The sequence below is a fragment of the Procambarus clarkii genome, chromosome 60 (assembly GCF_040958095.1).
Source record: "Procambarus clarkii isolate CNS0578487 chromosome 60, FALCON_Pclarkii_2.0, whole genome shotgun sequence".
In the NCBI taxonomy this organism is placed as follows: Eukaryota; Metazoa; Arthropoda; class Malacostraca; order Decapoda; family Cambaridae; genus Procambarus; species Procambarus clarkii.
In genome coordinates, this window is record NC_091209.1 from 10240963 (window position 1) to 10260463 (window position 19501).

The window sequence follows — 19501 nt, forward strand, 5'->3', positions numbered from 1 at the left end:
CGAAATTCGCACGGATTTTGGCCGCTAGCGGCAAAAATAGCCCGATTTGTGGCCGCTAGCGGCAAAAATTGCGCGGTTTTTGGCCGCTAGTGGCGAAAATCGCACGATTTTTGGCCGCTAGCGGCGAAATTCGCACGATTTTTGGCCGCTAGCGGCGAAATTCGCACGATTTTTGGCCGCTAGCGGCAAAAATAGCCCGCTAGCGGCGAAAATTGCGCGGTTTTTGGCCGGTAGCGGCGAAAATCGCGCGATTTTTGGCCGCTAGCGGCGAAAATCGCGCGATTTTGGCCGGTAGCGGCAAAATTCGCACGATTTTTGGCCGCTAGCGGCGAAATTCGCACGATTTTTGGCCGCTAGCGGCGAAATTCGCACGATTTTTGGCCGCTAGCGGCGAAATTCGCACGATTTTTGGCCGCTAGCGGCAAAAATAGCCCGCTAGCGGCGAAAATCACGCGATTTTTGGCCGCTAGCGGCGAAAATTGCGCGGTTTTTGCCGGTAGCGGCGAAAATCGCGAGATTTTGGCCGGTAGCGGCAAAATTCGCACGATTTTTGGCCGCTAGCGGCGAAATTCGCACGATTTTTTGCCGCTAGCAGCGAAATTCGCAAGATTTTTGGCCGCTAGCAGCGAAAATCGTCGATTTTTGGCCGCTAGCGGCAAAAATAGCCCGATTTTTGGCATCTAGCGGCGAAAATCGCGCGATTTTTGGCCGGTAGCGGCGAAAATCGTGCGATTTTGGCCGCTAGCGGCAATAATTGCCCGATTTTTGGCCGCTAGCGGCCAAAATCGCGCGATTTTCGCCGCTACCGGCCAAAAACCGTGCGATTTTCGCAGCTGGCGGGCAAAAATCGCGCAATTTTCGCCGATAGCGGCCAAAAACCGCGCGATTTTCGCCGCTAGCTGCCAAAAACCGCGCAATTTTCGCCGCTAGCGGCCAAAAATAGGGCTATTTTTACCGCTAGCGGCGAAAATCGCGCGATTTTTGGCCGCTAGCGGCAAAAATCGCGCGATTTTTGCCCGCCAGCTGCGAAAATCGCACGGTTTTTGGCCGGTAGCGGCGAAAATCGCGCGATTTTGGCCGCTAGCGGCCAAAAATCGGGCTATTTTTACCGCTAGCGGCGAAAATTAAACGATTTTTGGCCGCTAGCGGCAAAAATAGCCCGATTTTTGGCCGCTAGCGGCGAAAATCGCGCGATTTTTGGCCGGTAGCGGCGAAAATCGCGCGATTTAGGCCGCTAGCGGCCAAAAATCGGGCTATTTTTACCGCTAGCGGCGAAAATAACGTGGTTTTTGGCCGGTAGCGGCGAAAATCGCGCGATTTTGGCCGGTAGCGGCGAAATTCGCACGATTTTTGGCCGCTAGCGGCGAAATACGCACGGGTTTTGGCCGCTAGGGGCAAAAATCGTCGATTTTTGGCCGCTAGCGGCAAAAATAGCCCGATTTTTGGCCGCTAGCAGCGAAAATCGCGCGATTTTTGGCTGGTAGCGGCGAAATTCGCACGATTTTTGGCCGCTAGCAGCGAAATTCGCACGATTTTTGGCCGCTAGCAGCGAAATTCGCACGATTTTTTGCCGCTAGGGGCAAAAATCGTCGATTTTCGCCCCTAGCGGCAAAAATAGCCCGATTTTTGGCCGCTAGCGGCGAAAATTAAGCGGTTTTTGGCCGCTAGCGGCGAAAATCGCGCGATTTTGCCCTTTACCGGCGAAATTCGCACGATTTTTGGCCGCTAGCGGCAAAATTCGCACGATTTTTGGCCGCTACCAGCGAAAATCGTCGATTTTTGGCCGCTAGCGGCAAAAATAGCCCGATTTTTGCCCGCTAGCGGCGAAAATCGCGCGATTTTTGGCCGGTAGCGGCGAAAATCGCGCGATTTTGCCCGCCAGCGGCGAAAATCGCACGGTTTTGGCCGCTAGCGGCGAAAATCGCGCGGTTTTTGGCCGCTAGTGGCGAAAATCGCGCGATTTTTGCCGCTAGCGGCCAAAAATCGGGCTATTTTTGCCGCTAGCGGCGAAAATTGCGCGGTTTTTGGCCGGTAGCGGCGAAATTCGCACGGATTTTGGCCGCTAGCGGCAAAAATAGCCCGATTTGTGGCCGCTAGCGGCAAAAATTGCGCGGTTTTTGGCCGCTAGTGGCGAAAATCGCGCGGTTTTTGGCCGCTAGCGGCGAAAATCGCGCGATTTTTGCCCGCCAGCTGCGAAAATCGCACGGTTTTTCGCCGGTAGCGGCGAAAATCGCGCGATTTTGGCAGCTGACGGCCAAAAATCGGGCTATTTTTGCCGCTAGCGGCGAAATTTGCGCGGTTTTTGGCCGGTAGCGGCCAAAATCGCGCGATTTTTGGCCGCTGGCGGCGAAATTCGCACGATTTTTGGCCGCTGGCGGCGAAATTCGCACGATTTTTGGCCGCTAGCGGCAAAAATAGCCCGCTAGCGGCGAAAATTGCGCGGTTTTTGGCCGGTAGCGGCGAAAATCGCGCGATTTTTGGCCGCTAGCGGCGAAAATCGCGCGATTTTGGCCGGTAGCGGCAAAATTCGCACGATTTTTGGCCGATAGCGGCAAAAATAGCCCGATTTTTGGCCGCTAGCGGCGAAAATCGCGCGATTTTTGCCCGCTAGCGGCTAAAATCGCGCGATTTTGGCCGCTAGAGGCCAAAAATCGGGCTATTTTTACCGCTAGCGGCGAAAATAACGCGGTTTTTGGCCGGTAGCGGCGAAAATCGCGCGATTTTGGCCGGTAGCGGCGAAATTCGCACGATTTTTGGCCGCTAGCGGCAAAATTCGCAAGATTTTTGGCCGCTAGCAGCGAAAATCGTCGATTTTTGGCCGCTAGCGGCAAAAATAGCCCGATTTTTGGCCGCTAGCGGCGAAAATCGCGCGATTTTTGGCCGGTAGCGGCGAAAATCGTGCGATTTTGGCCGCTAGCGGCAATAATAGCCCGATTTTTGGCCGCTAGCGGCCAAAATCGCGCGATTTTCGCCGCTACCGGCCAAAAACCGTGCGATTTTCGCAGCTGGCGGGCAAAAATCGCGCAATTTTCGCCGATAGCGGCCAAAAACCGCGCGATTTTCGCCGCTAGCTGCCAAAAACCGCGCAATTTTCGCCGCTAGCGGCCAAAAATAGGGCTATTTTTACCGCTAGCGGCGAAAATCGCGCGATTTTGGCCGCTGACGGCCAAAAATCGGGCTATTTTTGCCGCTAGCGGCGAAATTCGCACGATTTTTGGCCGCTAGCGGCGAAATTCGCACGATTTTTGGCCGCTAGCGGCGAAATTCGCACGATTTTTGGCCGCTAGCGGCGAAATTCGCACGATTTTTGGCCGCTAGCGGCAAAAATAGCCCGCTAGCGGCGAAAATTGCGCGGTTTTTGGCCGGTAGCGGCGAAAATCGCGCGATTTTTGGCCGCTAGCGGCGAAAATCGCGCGATTTTGGCCGGTAGCGGCAAAATTCGCACGATTTTTGGCCGCTAGCGGCGAAAATCGTCGATTTTTTGCCGCTAGCGGCAAAAATAGCCCGATTTTTGGCCGCTTGCGGCGAAAATTGCGCGATTTTTGCACGCCATCTGCGAAAATCGCACGGTTTTTGGCCGGTAGCGGCGAAAATCCCGCGATTTTGGCCGCTAGCGGCCAAAAATCGGGCTATTTTTACAGCTAGCGGCGAAAACTGCGCGGTTTTTGGCCGGTAGCGGCGAAAATCGCGCGATTTTGGCCGGTAGCGGCAAAATTCGCACGATTTTTGGCCGCTAGCGGCGAAATTCGCACGATTTTTTGCCGCTAGCAGCGAAATTCGCACGATTTTTGGCCGCTAGGGGCGAAAATCGTCGATTTTTGGCCGCTAGCGGCAAAAATAGCCCGATTTTTGGCCGCTAGCGGCGAAAATTGCGCGGTTTTTGGCCGCTAGCGGCGAAAATCGCACGGCTTTTGGCCGCTATCGGCGAAAATCCCGCGATTTTTGTCCGCCAGCTGCGAAAATCGCACGGTTTTTGGCCGGTAGCGGCGAAAATCGCGCAATTTTGGCCGCTAGCGGCCAAAAATCGGGCTATTTTTACCGCTAGCGGCGAAAATTGCGCGGTTTTTGGCCGGTAGCGGCGAAAATCGCGCGATTATGGCCGGTAGCGGCGAAATTCGCACGATTTTTGGCCAAAAATCGTGCAAATTTCACCGCTAGCGGCCAAAAATCGCGCGATTTTCGCCGTTAGTGGCCAGAAACTATGCGATTTTTGCAGCTGGCGTGCAAAAATAGCGCGATTTTCGCCGCTACCGGCCAAAAAATAGCGCGATTTTCGCCGCTTGCGGCCAAAAAAAGGAGCTATTTTCGCCGCTAGCGGCCAAAAAAGGGGCTGTTTTCGCTGCTAGCGGCCAAAAATGGGGCGATTTTAGCCGCTAGCGGCCAAAAATCGTGCAAATTTCGACGCTAGCGGCCAAAAATCGTGCGAATTTTGCCGCTAGCGGCCAAAAGTCGCGCAATTTTCGCCGCTAGCGGCCAGAAACTATGCGATTTTTGCAGCTGGCGGGCAAAAATAGCGCGATTTTCGCCGCGACCGGCCAAAAACCGCGCGATTTTCGACGCTAGCGGCCAAAAATATGCGATTTTCGCAGCTGGCGGGCAAAAATCGCGATTTTCGCCGCTACCGGCCAAAAATAGCGCGATTTTCGCCGCTAGCGGCTAAAAACCGTACGATTTTCGCCGCTAGCGCCACAAATCGGGCGATTTTTGCGGCTAACGGCCGAAAATAGCGCTATTTTCGACGCTAGCGGCCAGAAACCATGCGATTTTTGCAGCTGGCGGGCAAAAATCGCGCGAATTTCGCCGCTACCTGCCAAAAAAGGGGCTATTTTCGCCGTTAGCGGCCAAAAATGGGGCGATTTTCGCCACTAGCGGCCAAAAATCGTGCAAATTTCGCCGCTAGCGGCCAAAAATCGAGCGATTTTCGCCGCTAGCGGCCAGAAACAATGCGATTTTTGCAGCTGGTGGGCAAAAATAGCGCAATTTTCGCCGCTACCGGCCAAAAACCGCGCGATTTTCACCACTAGCGGCCAAAAACCATGCGATTTTCGCAGCTGGCGGGCAAAAATCGCGATTTTCATAAGAACATAAGAACATAAGAACAAAGGTAACTCCAGAAGGCCTATTGGCCCATACGAGGCAGCTCCTATTCTATAACCACCCAATCCCACTCATATACTTGTCCAACCCGTGCTTGAAACAATCGAGGGACCCCACCTCCACAATGTTACGCGGCAATTGGTTCCACAAATCAACAACCCTGTTACTGAACCAGTATTTACCCAAGTCTTTCCTAAATCTAAACTTATCCAATTTATATCCATTGTTTCGTGTTCTGTCCTGTGTTGATACTTTTAATACCCTATTAATATCCCCCCGGTTATGTCCATTCATCCACTTGTAAACCTCTATCATGTCACCCCTAACTCTTCGCCTTTCCAGTGAATGCAACTTAAGCTTTGTTAATCTTTCTTCATATGAAAGATTTCTAATTTGGGGAATTAACTTAGTCATCCTACGCTGGACACGTTCAAGTGAATTTATATCCATTCTATAATATGGCGACCAAAACTGAACTGCATAATCTAAATGGGGCCTAACTAGAGCAAGATATAGCTTGAGAACCACACCAGGTGTCTTGTTACTAACGCTGCGATTAATAAATCCAAGTGTCCGATTTGCCTTATTACGAACATTTATGCATTGATCCTTTTGTTTTAAATTCTTACTAATCATAACTCCCAGATCCCTTTCGCAATCCGACTTCGCAATCACAACACCATCTAGCTCGTATCTTGTAACTCTATCATCATTACCTAACCTCAGAACTTTACATTTATCAGCATTAAACTGATAAACTTTCGCCCCTACCGGCCAAAAATAGCGCGAATTTCGCCGCTAGCGGCCAAAAACCGTACGATTTTCGCCGCTAGCGGCCAAAAAAGGGGCTATTTTCGCCGCTAGCGGCCAAAAATGGGGCGATTTTGAACCAATTTCCTGGGTAGCTGAATTTAATCCCCTTTTATATACCTAATCTGATATTTACATTGTGGATTTATACCTTCTCTAGAGGTTCCACCCAAATCTTTTTTTTTACCACTATCTAGGCCATCCACCTAGTTCCTGTTCTTTTCTTTCTCCGTATTCACACAATATTTAAAGTTACGTAATGACCTTTGAAATTTTCCCATCATGCTTCCATGCCATGGTCACCTGTCAGCTTCCTCCAGGTGTTATGCAATTCCTTGATATTCTCCTCGGTGGTAATCTAGAAAGTCATCATCCTGGACTGCTACGCATAGAAACAGTTTCTATAATTATGATCCATCTTAAAATATTATGATCACATGACAGGATGAGCCTGTCCTCTTCCTGAATTTGATTGATCATGTCCATTTCTAATGTCACAGATCTAGAATGCTGTTACCTCGAGTGGGCGCTATCACACGAGTCTTGCACCTGGTCAAGAAATTGTTTTTCTGCTTGTGATTAGATTTACACAATCCTATTGTCTCGTGCTCAAAGTCCTCCCCATTATAAGAGTTTGGGTTTGTGATGCCACATTGACCACACGAAGCATATCACTAACTTCCTCTGGTGTTGCCGTGTCTACCCAGTAGCATAATCCTACTATCAGTTCGTTGTTTTCTTGAACTAGTATACTGCACCATACAGACTGAGGTTACTATGGTGTTCAGTTCTGCATTGGTGGTCGCATTTAGGTCCTCTTTCACACACATAGCAAATAAAAAAATTCTACAAAATTTGGTAGAAATTTTCCTGAGCTTTTATCTAATTTGTAGAAATTCCGAAGATTTTTGCACACACTTTCTACAAAATTTATAGAAACAAAACTGCATATTTGAAAAAATATATATAAAATCTACAAATTTCAAACTATTTCTACATGTAATCTACATTGAATTTTGGTAGAAATTATGGAGAATTTACATAGTTTTGTCAATTATATATTTTTTTATATCAATTATGTTAAAATTACATAAAAAACTTTCACAAAAATCTACATTTCTACAAAATTTCATGAAGATTTTCTTGTAATTTTGTGCATAATTTTAACAATGGCAACAACAAATTTTTGTAATGTACATAATTATGTACATAATTTTTATGAAAACTTTATTTCTAGAAATCTACAAATGTAGATAGGTAACATTCCTTACCTCCCTCATATCCAAGATCTTTATCTTCAACATTTGGATGTTGGTAGCTCAATAGATCTAGAGTTTTTTTTTTTTTTGGGGGGGGGGGGTTTGTACGAACTTACTTATCTCGTACTATAACTGTTTAGGTAACCACACAAAAACACGCATTTACAAATATCTATTCAAAATATGTAGGAAGTTAATTTAGATTACACAAAGGAAATATAAAAATTCCATTATTACAGTATTAATGTCAAATTATACATTTGACTTTGAAGCATATACCTGGTTGATACCTGGTTGATGGGGTTCTGGGAGTTCTTCTACTCCCCAAGCCCGGCCCAAGAGCAATTGTGATATTATATATATAAATGAGGATTCGACTGCAACTTGTAATGAAGAATGTAACGTAGGATCCTCAGAATCTGTATAATGAGGTATTTGAACAGTGCATGAAGCTACCGCCGGAGGAGCGTCAGGACGTGCAGGGGACGCTGAAGACCTTCCTGTTGGAGGTAGTGCTGCAGGTCGCCACCGTCAGCTGATGAGCGTATCAACAGGTAGCCCCCGCGCGCCAGGACCCAACGCAGCTCCTGTCACAATGATTATCATGATTAATGGCAGGTATTTGAACGATGTCGAGACAATAGGCTTGGTAAATCTAACGTCACGAACGGAAGGAGAACATTGTTGGTGTAAAGAACTCCGTTCTCATACCTTCAAGTGACTACTATATCCTGAGACGGATTACAGTTTCAGAAACTCTTCTAAAGGTGTTATATGTGAACTGTTGGTAGTAACCAGCCAAGCCAAAATCAACTCAATTTCTATGTTCTCTGTTAATCCCCAATGTACCTTCTTGTATATAAATAAATAAATAAATAAATAAATAAATAAATAAATAAATAAATAAATAAATAAATAAGTATAGCGCCTGTTGAATGGTGCGAATTCACGGCAAGGACAGTACTCAGAACAATTATTTAAATATCTTATTTGATAACAAATCAACCTCAAGTTGCACTACACAGGAGTGATCAATGAATATATAGTAAAATTGAGTAATAATCAAGGAAATATAATACTTATGAATAAATCAAATGATATATTATCTGACACATTACCTTAGGCTGGTGTGTGTGTGTGTGTGTGTACTCACCTAGTTGTGCTTGCGGGGCGGGGGTTGAGCTTTGGCTCTGTGTGTTCCTGCGGGCCCGCCTCCCTCAGCCTCTATGGTCCTCCCGGGGCTTGAAGCTACCGCCGGAGGAGCGTCAGGACGTGCAGGGGACGCTGAAGACCTTCCTGTTGGAGGTACTGCTGCAGGTCGCCACCGTCAGCTGATGAGCGTATCAACAGGTAGCCCCCGCGCGCCAGGACCCAACGCAGCTCCTGTCACAATGATTATCATGATTAATGGCAGGACCTTCGACAAGCCGTTGGCTTCCTGTCCTCGTCGAGGCCACTATGGCGTTATTGGCCCTCAGGTAAAGACAAAGTAATTAAAGTCTAACGTTGCATTTCATTATAGCATACAATGAACACTGAATTCAGGAGCAATATAGCGGCCTTTGGAAACTATTGCAATACCGTTGCATGTTACTCTATGTTTCCTTACACCTAATGCCTCTGTTCACCTAGAAGAGTAAACAGGCACATAGTAGCTAGTTAACTGTTGTGGGTTGCATCCTGGTAAAGACCAGCAGTTGCCTTAATTAAAAATGGCGTCGATTCTCTTCCTGTTCCCAACAATGAGAAATCAAACCTGATTCATCGATTCAAATTGACAAATTTGGTAACAAATTTTGGAAAAAATTAAAAAAAAAGTTAGTGTACTGACTAACTAGAGGTGATAAACAAGAACATGTGAGTTGTCTGTATCCCAACTGATACACACACACACACACACACACACACGCACACACACACACACACACACGCACACACACACACACACACACACACACACACACACACACACACACACACACACACACACACACACACACGCACACACACACACACACACACACACACACACACACACACACACACACACACACACACGCACGCACCCACACGTACACACAAACGTCGTACCGATTTTCAAGAAAGGAGATAGGGAGGAGGCACTTAATTAACTACAGACCCGTATCACTGACAAGTATCCCCTGCAAAATACTTGAAAGAATAGTTAGGCTAAGACTTGTTGCACACCTGGAGAACGTTAGGTTTGTAAACATGGGTTCTGGACGGGGAAATCATGCCTGACAAACCTCTTGGAATACTATGATAAAATAACAAGGATAAAGAAGGCCAGAGAAGGTTGGGCAGACTGCATATTTCTATACAAGAAGGAGCCAGAGAGTAATGGTAAGGTGCGAGAAGTCGGACTGGCGAACAGTAACAAGTGAAGTACCTAAAGGATCGGTGCTGGGACCAATTCTATTTCCAATTTACGTAAATGATATGTTTACAGGAGTGGAATCATACATGTCAATGTTCGCCGATGACGCAAAATTAATGAGAAGAGTTGTGACAGATGAGGATTGTAGGATCCTCCAAGAGGACCTGGACAGGTTACAGAGAAGGTCAGAGAAATGGCTCCTGGAGTTCAACACGAGTAAATGTAAAGTTATGGAAATGGGATCAGGTGATAGGAGACCAAAGGGACAGTACACAATGAAGGGAAACAGCCTACCTGTAACGATTCGAGAAATAGACCTGGGAGTGGACGTAACACCTAATCTAACTCCTGAGGCACATATAAATAGGATAACGACAGCAGCGTACTCTACACTGGCAAAAGTTAGAACATCATTCAGAAACCTAAGTGAGGAGGCTTTTAGAGTGCTTTACACTGCCTACGTGAGACCAGTCTTAGAGTATGCCGCGCCATCATGGAGTCCCCACCTGAAGAAACTCATAAGGAAACTGGAAGAGGTTCAGAAGTTTGCGTAGAGGCTCGTCCCAGTTACGAGGGATGGGATACGAAGAGCGCCTGAAGGAACTAAACCTTTCCATACTAGAAAAAAGAAGGGAGAGGGGGGGATATGATAAGAACGTATAAAATACTCAGGGGAATTGACAAAGTGGAAATAGCTGAAATGTTCACACGTAATAGTAGCAGAACGAGGGGACATAGGTGGATGCTGGAAACTCAGATGAGTCACAGAGATGTTAGAAAGTATTCTATTAGTGTGAGAGTAGTGGAAAAATGGAATGCACTTAAGGAACAGGTTGTGGAAGTAAACTCTATTCATAATTTAAAACTAGATATGATAGGGAAATGGGACAGGAGACATTGCTGTAAACAACCGATGGCTAAAAAGGCGGGATTCAAGAATCATTGCTCGATCTTGCAAGCACAAATAGGTGAGTACACACACACACACACACACACACACACACACACACACACACACACACACACACACACACACACACACATAGATATCTAACAAATGTAGGTATGATAGAGCCCAGTAGGATCAGGAATCTGTACACCAGTTGATTGACAGTTGGGAGGCGGGACCAAAGAGCCAAAGCTCAACTCCCCGCAAGCACAACTAGGTGAGTACACACACACGTGCGCGCTCCCACCGGTGGGGCGCCGGTGGCTTTGAGGACAGTACGCAGGGCACGTAATCCTGTGGCCCGGGTTCGATTCCCGGCGCCGGCGAGAAACAAAAATGGGCATAGTTTCTTACACCCTGATGCACCTATTGCCTATCAGTAAATAGGTACCTGGGAGTTAGACAGCTGCTACGGGCTGCTTCCTGCGGATGTGTGTGTGTGTGTGCATATGTTAGATATATATGTAGTAGACATAATAGAGGAAAAATAAATTGGTTAGAAAGGCAGGGTCCAAGAGCTAATAGCTCGATTCTGGAAATACAAATAGTGAATACACACACACACATTCTTTGTAGTGCTATATGAACTGGGATAAAAACTCACCTGCACTAGTTTCCTTATGATCTCGTACTTGTGAAGAGAATTGAGCCCTGCCAGATCAAATGTAATGTCCAGCAGGAGTTGTTGGTGAAGCCTCAGAGTCTTAAGGTCGTCCAAGAAGGCGCAGCGAGCGTTGACAGTGATGGTTTTGTGTAGTGTATCTCCGCCGCCAGTGGCCGCTCCCTCCTGCCATCTTCTGTCAAGTGACTTCTTGATAAGATCTGAATTACTAAGCTGTGTCTTGGTAAGATTTTTTACCACTGTCTGGGTGGTTTTGTCTTCGCTGGGGAGAACTTCGCTGAGAGCAACACTGGCGGGGTTGACTGCGTACCCCAGGCGCGCGGTGCCTGGGCATCGCTTTCTCTTTCTCTTCCTTTTGCCTCCGACGACGTTCTCACACTGGTTTAAGCTGTGAAGGTAACAGCGGTACCTGGAGCCCTGGGACGGCGGTCTGGGCCGGGCGAGGGTGTCCACCGCCAGACAATGAGCCGGGGAAGGCGTAAGGAGATTGACTAACTCATCGAAGGCGTTAAGCTCAGCAGAGACTCTAATCTTACGTCTAACAGCATCAGTGCGAGGTTTATAGCGAGATACGTGTGAGGCGTCGTTCCCAGTGAGCACACTCCCGTCACTAACAACCTGACTGCCGTAAGCAACACCATACGGATTAGCTGAACGATCGTCACCATCCACATCACGGTACAAGTTAACAGGATCACCAGAGGGTAGTTCAAAGGTCAATATATTCTGCGATAAGTCAGAGTCACTGACGCTCTTTGGTATGGATCTGACGGTCGTCTTGCTGGCGTCCTCAGCACCTCCCGCCAAGCGAGCATCTCCCCTGAGGGCACGAAGAGGTCCTGGATCCTCCACCACTGGTGGTCGAGAGCTGAGGGCGTCGGGTGGGTCCTGGGACAGCTCAATCTCCAGCAGGACTCCCAGGGCCACGAGTGACAGGTAGACCACCAGGAGACGGGTAGTCTGGAAGCTGGGTGCACGCATCTTGCTGTTCTTATGTTGCTTAAACCCAGTTCGTGGAAGTCTTGGTTTAAGGTGTTCTCAACTCGCCCTACAAACATTTACCAGACTTTACATGTTTGCTCTGTCCCTCCACACTCTGGAAATATCAATGAATAATTACAAAACAGGAATGCAGTTAAAAATTAATGTAATTAAAAAAAAGTGGTAGAAGATTAATAAACAACCTCGTTTGAGATTCAAGGTATTTGTGTGAAATTTAAGAAGGAAAGAGCAATGGTGGAGAGTCTTATTGTTCTTGGATGTGTGATGATGGAAGAAAGGAGAAAAGTCTTTAAGAGAATAGCTAAGGTCAGGAGGTCACTATGGTACCTACAAGCTAGAAGATATTTGTCATTGGTGATCACCAATGACAAAGTGGGAATAGATCATGAGTGACATAACTGGTGCATCAAGACTGTAACTTGCTTAACTTAATGAATGTTGGGGTTCAGCTCCTGAGCCCATTATGTGCCTCTGTAGCCCTTTCCACCACCGCCCACAGGATGGGTGTGACCTGCATAATAGATGAACTACTAACAAATAAGAATAACAAATCTATTCTAACATAGAATAACAAATATTCTAACAAATTAGAATGACTAACATTATGGGGTAGTAATGGTGTCACCAAAGTATATACCATCAGCTTCATTATGTGATGAGTTACATATTGCTAATCTATATTCAGAAGTATACATAACACAAGGTACAGGACCAATTTGGTCAAGAGAGTTTAACTGGGTAAAAGTATACCCAAGAAGTATACTATTGTTGATACAAGTAGACTCCAGCAAGTGCATAATACCAGAACTGAGGAATACATGGAAGGAGGCTCGTCTGAACCCATCTTGATGCTGTGAGGAAATACTAAGAGCCACACACGTCACTGTACATCACAAGGACCTAGGAGGCGAGTACTAACTCTTGGGAAGTTGATTAAAAACTGGCAGACATGATCTTGGGGAAGAGAGAAAGTTGAGAAAAATATCTTAGGGAAGAGAGAATGTTGAGAAAAATATCTTAGCGAAGAGAGAATGTTGAGAAAAATATCTTAGGGAAGAGAGAAAGTTGAGAAAAATATCTTAGGGAAGAGAGAATGTTCAGAAAATTATCTTAGGGAAGAGAGAATGTTGAGAAAAATATCTTAGGGAAGAGAGAAAGTTGAGAAAAATATCTTAGGGGAAGTGAGAATGTTGAGAAATATATCTTAGCAACACGTAGGATGTAGAGAAGACACGTTTGGTTAAGACCATCAAGGAAGTGTGTGTGTGTGGAGAGGCACATTTACATGGTAGAACAATAAGAGGAACTTCTTAGTGGAATAAATAGGTGGCAAGAGCACTCGAAAACAAACAACAAAAGTGAATTTTACGGATACAAAGTGAACAAGAAAAACAGGAAAACGGGAGCATGACGAGAGTAAAAGTTATAGGAAAATATGAGTGAATCAGAAGATTGACAGAATGTAGACAATTATACAGACAACAGATCTTGTGGAAAGGAAGTCAGCAAATACAGCGAGGAGAATATTGCTGACCAGACCACACACTAGAAGGTGAAGAGACGACGACGTTTCGGTCTGCCCTGGACCATTCTCAAGTCGATTGTGAATGGTCCAGGACGGACCGAAACGTCGTCGTCCCTTCACCTTCTAGTGTGTGGTCTGGTCAACTTACTGTGACTCATTGGCTGCATGAGGAGAATATTCTCCTTGCTGCATTTAACAGGTATATCAGGACATGTTAAAAATATAGATGAAAGAATATCAAATGATGAAGAGATTATGAATAGGACACATTGAAAGTATAATGAATGGTATTAATGAAAGAAAATCATGTGAATATAATTTCTTTAATACGACCAAAGTATTAGGTCGTATCACTTACGAATATAGATTTTAAATCAAATGTAAGTATGTTGGTGGTGCGGATGACTGCTCCATACTGCTGGAGTATGGAGGTGTTGGTTTAATACATAATATATTGCGAATTATATAATGAATAAGGGTTGACTCCGACCACCCTATGACACTTCCCCTAGTCACAAATCACCCTACAAAGTTTCGTGAGGCTAGCAGCAAACGTGTGTCCTCAAACATGGCCAGACGAACACACACACATTCTCTTTTATAGAGAAATAGAGCATGATAATTATAATGTGTCTTATATTGCTTACCTTTGAAAGTGGAGAACTTAGTAGTGCTAATAATATGCAAGTTAAAACATCAAACGTTGGAGAGTAACGTCCCACCAGGCGCAGGGTGGTTGAGTCACTGACGCATCGTCCTCAGCGCGCGGTTGCCAGATATAAATTGCTGAAAGTAGCGAATTTGTAATAAGAGTAGCCCATTTTTTTTTTTTTAGTGAATGATATGGGTTTCAAAGTAATATATTTTGATATATATAGAGTACACTACACGATGTTAATTGTTTTATTAATATTATTTCTGCACATACACACACACATTATATATATATATATATATATATATATATATATATATATATATATATATATATATATATATATATATATATATATATATATATATATATTGATTTTTTGCCGCCAGAGGTGGATAGTTCATTAAGCATCACCTATTCAACCAGTGAGTGGTGGTTTATTGTGCACCCCGAACCCCGACCAGTTGTGTAACTGCAAGCCTAGCATGAACGAACCGACAATAAACATACTTGAACTTGAAATGGACTTTAATGTTTTTTCGGCAGCTTTATTTCCTTAGTTTCCGAGCTATTTTCTTTACCTTGTATGTTGTAATAAACTATTCCTATATTTACAGTTGCTTCTCCCTGTGAAGATTATTAAACAATGGTGATTATAAGGGCGCGGAAGTTCAGCCTGGCCAGGGCCGCCAGCAGCCCTTGGGCCCGCCCCGGCAGCTCCCAGTCTTTAATTTGGCACCTTTGTGGGACCTTGGTATAAGCCTAACATGTATATATACACTGGCTGCCTGTCCCCCCAACACAATGATTTATTATTACCTATTATTTTATCGTTTAATTTAAATATTTAATAAAATAATTTATTTAATTATTATAGTAAGTACTTAATAATTTAGTAATAAGTAGTAAGTACATAAAAATAATTAAAAAGTACAGTTTAGTCATAGGAGATTCCTAGATTTGAATTCACTACCAAATTTCGATATATCCAAGTATTTTTAGTGTGAAATGCTGTTATTATATGCATAAATTGTTGTTTTAATAGTATTACGCTTAACCACATGGGCTGGACGGTAGAGCGACGGTCTCCTTTCCTACAGGTCCGCGTTCAATCCCCGACTGCCCAAGAGGTTGGGCACCATTCCTTTCCCCCGTTCCATCCCAAATCCGTATCCTGATCCCTTCCGAGTGCTATATAGTCGTAATGGCTTGGCGCTTTCACTTGATAGTTCCCCCACCCCCCTGAATAATATTACGAGAGCAGTATTTACGGGCTATTCATGCCCGTGCCACCTCTTGGGTGGCTTAATCTTCATCAATCGAGAGCAGTATGTCCTAACCAGACGTTATATGATGATATCCTAAACAGTTGATAAATAAAAGTAATTGCGGTACTCCAGTTAACTAATACTTATCATAAATGGTATAAAACCTTATCATAAGCCAAGGGATTTGTAGATCAGTGTTTAAAAGGAATTCGGAAGTAATAATAACACAGCTGATGCCATCTGTCGGCACAAGAGAACACTATCAACTGGCTGGTCAACAGTGGCCATAAGATACAGCTTACGCCATCTGTTGACATCAAATTACACTTATAACAAATTACCCTGCAAAATACAACTAACGCCATCTCTTTTTTTTCCAACGCACTATAAATAGCCAAACAGCAACCCATAAGGTGGGTTGTTGTGCTCGGGTAGGAGGTTCCAAGCTCCGCCCACAAATGGTATGGGGTGCATAATAAATGGCATATCATTGGTAGATATTCTTTGTTGACATTCACACAACAGCCAATCACAGGAAGAGATCAGCTAAAGGCTCCATCCACTTAATAAATCATCTTTATTCAGCACACCATCCTTGCTTATGACATTCTGCTTCAACTTTAATCTACCTAAAAAGTGAAATGTTAAGTATTTAAAAGTATTAATATAGTGATAATTAAATACTGCAGGACGTAACGAGTGTTACAGAAACATGGGCTGGCTACCTGACTTGTGACGTCATCAGTGGGTGTTGCCTCACACAAATAATATCGGCGATACAATGCCTCCGTCCTCTTATTGCTCTACATTATTCAGTTAGATGGAAATTTCTGTCTTGTATAAAACAGAAATTGTTGTTCTTTTGTACAACAACAAGGTTATTGAGCAAAAGGACGTATTTCTTATTTTACATTTTATTCATATAAGCGTTGGCATTCCCCGCAACAGCCAATCACCGGAAAGTATTTGTTGGAAACTCTGTCTTCAACAAAGTTGATTCCTAATGAACTCTAACAATAAATTCGTTTAATAAACGAGTATTTAGGGTCAAGCTACAGATGAACATTATAGGATAACGGTGTTTTAGCTTGCAGCTTCGTTAGACAGAATCCCTGGTCTTAATTTTAAAAATAAAGAACTAGAAAGCGTATTTTATTGCTAACTTTTCGAGAAATGAATCCCAGTCTCATATTTGCGAACATTTATGCATTGATTTTTGGCTTAAGTTCTTATCATAATCCCTTTTGCAATCTCAACACCAACTGGCTCGTATCTTGTAACTATCTTCGTTTCTTAGCCTCAAAACCTTACATTTGTCTTACATATCCTCAACAGTAGATAAAAAAAAAAGTAATTGCAGAATTCTAGTTACCTAATACATGGTTTCATGGTATAAAACCTTATTATAAGCTACCAGACGTATAGATCAGTGTTTAAAGTAATAATAATAATACATTGTTGTTGTGCTCGGGTAAGAAGAGGTCTCAAGCTCCGCCCACAAGATGATATGGGGTGCATAATAAATAAAATGATGGCATATCATTCGTAGAAACTCTTTGTTGACATTCACACAACAGCCAATCACAGGAAGGGATCAGCTATAGGTGCCATCCACTTAGTAAATCATCTTAGTTCAGCCCACCAGTCCTGCTTATGGAATTCCGCTTTAACTTTAATTTACCCAAAAAGTGAAGTGTTAATAAAGTGATAATTAAATATTGCAGGATATAACAGATGTTATATAAAAATGGGCTGGCTACCTAACTTGTGACGTTATTATTGGGGGTTGCCTTGACACAAATAATGATACACTGCTCTGCCTTCTTATTCGAGTAAATTATTCAGTTAGATGGAGATTTCTGTCAGGTGCAAAACAGAAATTGTTCTTTTTCACAACAACCTTGTTGTTGTGCACAAGGACCTATTTTTTAGTTTAAATATTATTCATAAAAGTGTTACGGTATTCTCCGCAACAGCCAATCACAGGAAGGTATCTCTGGAAGCTCGGCCTCCTTATGGACTCAGCACATCGATCTAGCTCATGGCTCTCTGTTTCATCTCTTGTATATACAAACTATGACTTTTTTCGATTACTGTTATAATTAATAATATGAGATATAAAAGTTTTTACACAAAATGGCCAAATTCTGCCAATAAATGGACTTTGTCTGGTATACATACAAACATACACCAATTTATTACCATTCATCCATTATTAATTTCAAATGTAATGTATACTGTCTAGTTTTTTTCCTCTCGCCATTACTTGGTGCAATATTTGAAAGTTGTCTATATATTTATCGATCTACCTATTATCTTGTATTTATATTTACAAGTTTCTGTGCTTGGAAGAAAACTCTACATTGAATTGAGACTAATTTATTAAATAATATTATTTAGTATTAATTAATATTTACAATTATTATTAATTACAATTATTTATAGCTTAGTTACTTTCATGTAACTCGCAATCGTACATTCTTAACATTAATAGCCCAAATTAGCACATCTTGCTTTTAAATTAGCCCAAAAAGGTGCAAGTAGCGAAATAAACAAAATTGGGAGCGCGGGGTTCTCAAAAGTAGCCCAATTCGCTATTTGTAGCCCAATCTGGCAACACTGCCTCAGCGGTGAGCTGGTGACCGGTCGTCCACAGTTGCTAGTGACCGCCAGCGAACATAAAACACTTTCCAAGAATAATTAATTATTTTTTGAGATATATAGAAGAGTTGTTACATTCTTGTACAGCCACTAGTACGCGTAGCGTTTCGGGCAGGTCCCTGGAATACGACCCCCACGAAGAATCGTTTTTACAACAATATATTTATAATTAATCTAATATAACATTTGTTTAAATCATACTAATAATGAATAGATTATTCAATAAGATTATTTCCAGTAAGTCAATAATTGATTTGCATACATTAAATTGTATATGCAATTCGTATATTACACTATAAGTCCGTGTTGACCTCGGGGCAAGTACGGTACAGGTCATGGCTAGCCAGACGCCTCTTGTTGACGTCACCTGCAGTGTTGCCACCTGCCGGGTTCACAGGAAACATTTACAATAAATATAAATATCGAGTTATTAGCTCTTGGTCCCCGCCTTTCTAACCAGTTTATTTTTCCTCCATTATATCTACTACATATATTTATATATTTCCCTCTGACATACACATGCACACACACACACACACACACACACACACACACACACACACACACACACACACACACACACACACACACACACACACACACACACACACGTACATCCCCAGGAAGCAGCCCGTATCAGCTGTCTAACGACCAGGTACCTATTTACTGCTAGGTGAACAGAGACATCAGGGTGAAAGAAACTGCCAAATTGTTCCTGCCTCGGCCTGACCCTTAAGACTACGACTCCAGAGCGCTGTTCACTCAGCTACGAACCCCCCTCACCTATGTCTGTATGTATGTATGTATGTATGTATGTATGTATGTATGTATGTATGTATGTATGTATGTATGTATGTATGGTGTGTGAGGGCCAGCTGTGGCGTGGTGGGGGGGGGGTGGAGGCCAGGGGTGAAGACAGGTGATGTGGCAGGCCCGGCGCCTCCCCCATGCTCTCAACGTCTGTGTGTTTGTCCAGTACCAGTGTATGTTTGTCCAGTACCAGTGTGTGTTTGTCCAGTACCAGTGTGTGTTTGTCCAGTACCAGTGTGTGTTTGTCCAGTACCAGTGTGTGTTTGTCCAGTACCAGTGTGTGTTTGTCCAGTACCAGAGTGTTTGACCCTAACTATTGGCAGAAGAAACATTAAGTAAAAGTGAAAACTGCGGTGAACCCCCGGAACACTCTTGGGAAAGCCTCAAGGCCTCAACCATTGACGTGGGCTGGTGTAGGTGCGCATGACAGCTTGCCCTATGTTAA

General features: G+C 44.0%; 1 protein-coding gene across 1 annotated transcript; it reads right to left on the reverse strand.

The window, feature by feature from the left end:
- Positions 1-7594: 7594 nt before the first annotated feature.
- On the reverse strand, positions 7595-14401 carry LOC123766975 (uncharacterized). The gene is made up of 4 exons (XM_069307297.1): positions 14310-14401; positions 11118-12231; positions 8320-8549; positions 7595-7753 (listed from the first exon to the last, which is right to left on the reverse strand). Exons 2-3 carry the CDS (start codon positions 12114-12116, stop codon positions 8415-8417), a joined length of 1134 nt encoding a protein of 377 aa, XP_069163398.1. The 5' UTR covers positions 12117-12231; positions 14310-14401; the 3' UTR covers positions 7595-7753; positions 8320-8414.
- Positions 14402-19501: the final 5100 nt, after the last annotated feature.

Coding starts and splice junctions, on each gene's coding strand:
- LOC123766975 (XM_069307297.1), bottom strand. CDS start 12,116: ATGCGTGCACCCAGCTTCCAGACTACCCGTCTCCTGGTGGTCTACCTG. Junction 8,550..11,117: donor TCATAAGGAAACTAGTGCAG/GTGAGTTTTTAT, acceptor TCATTGTGACAG/GAGCTGCGTTGGGTCCTGGC.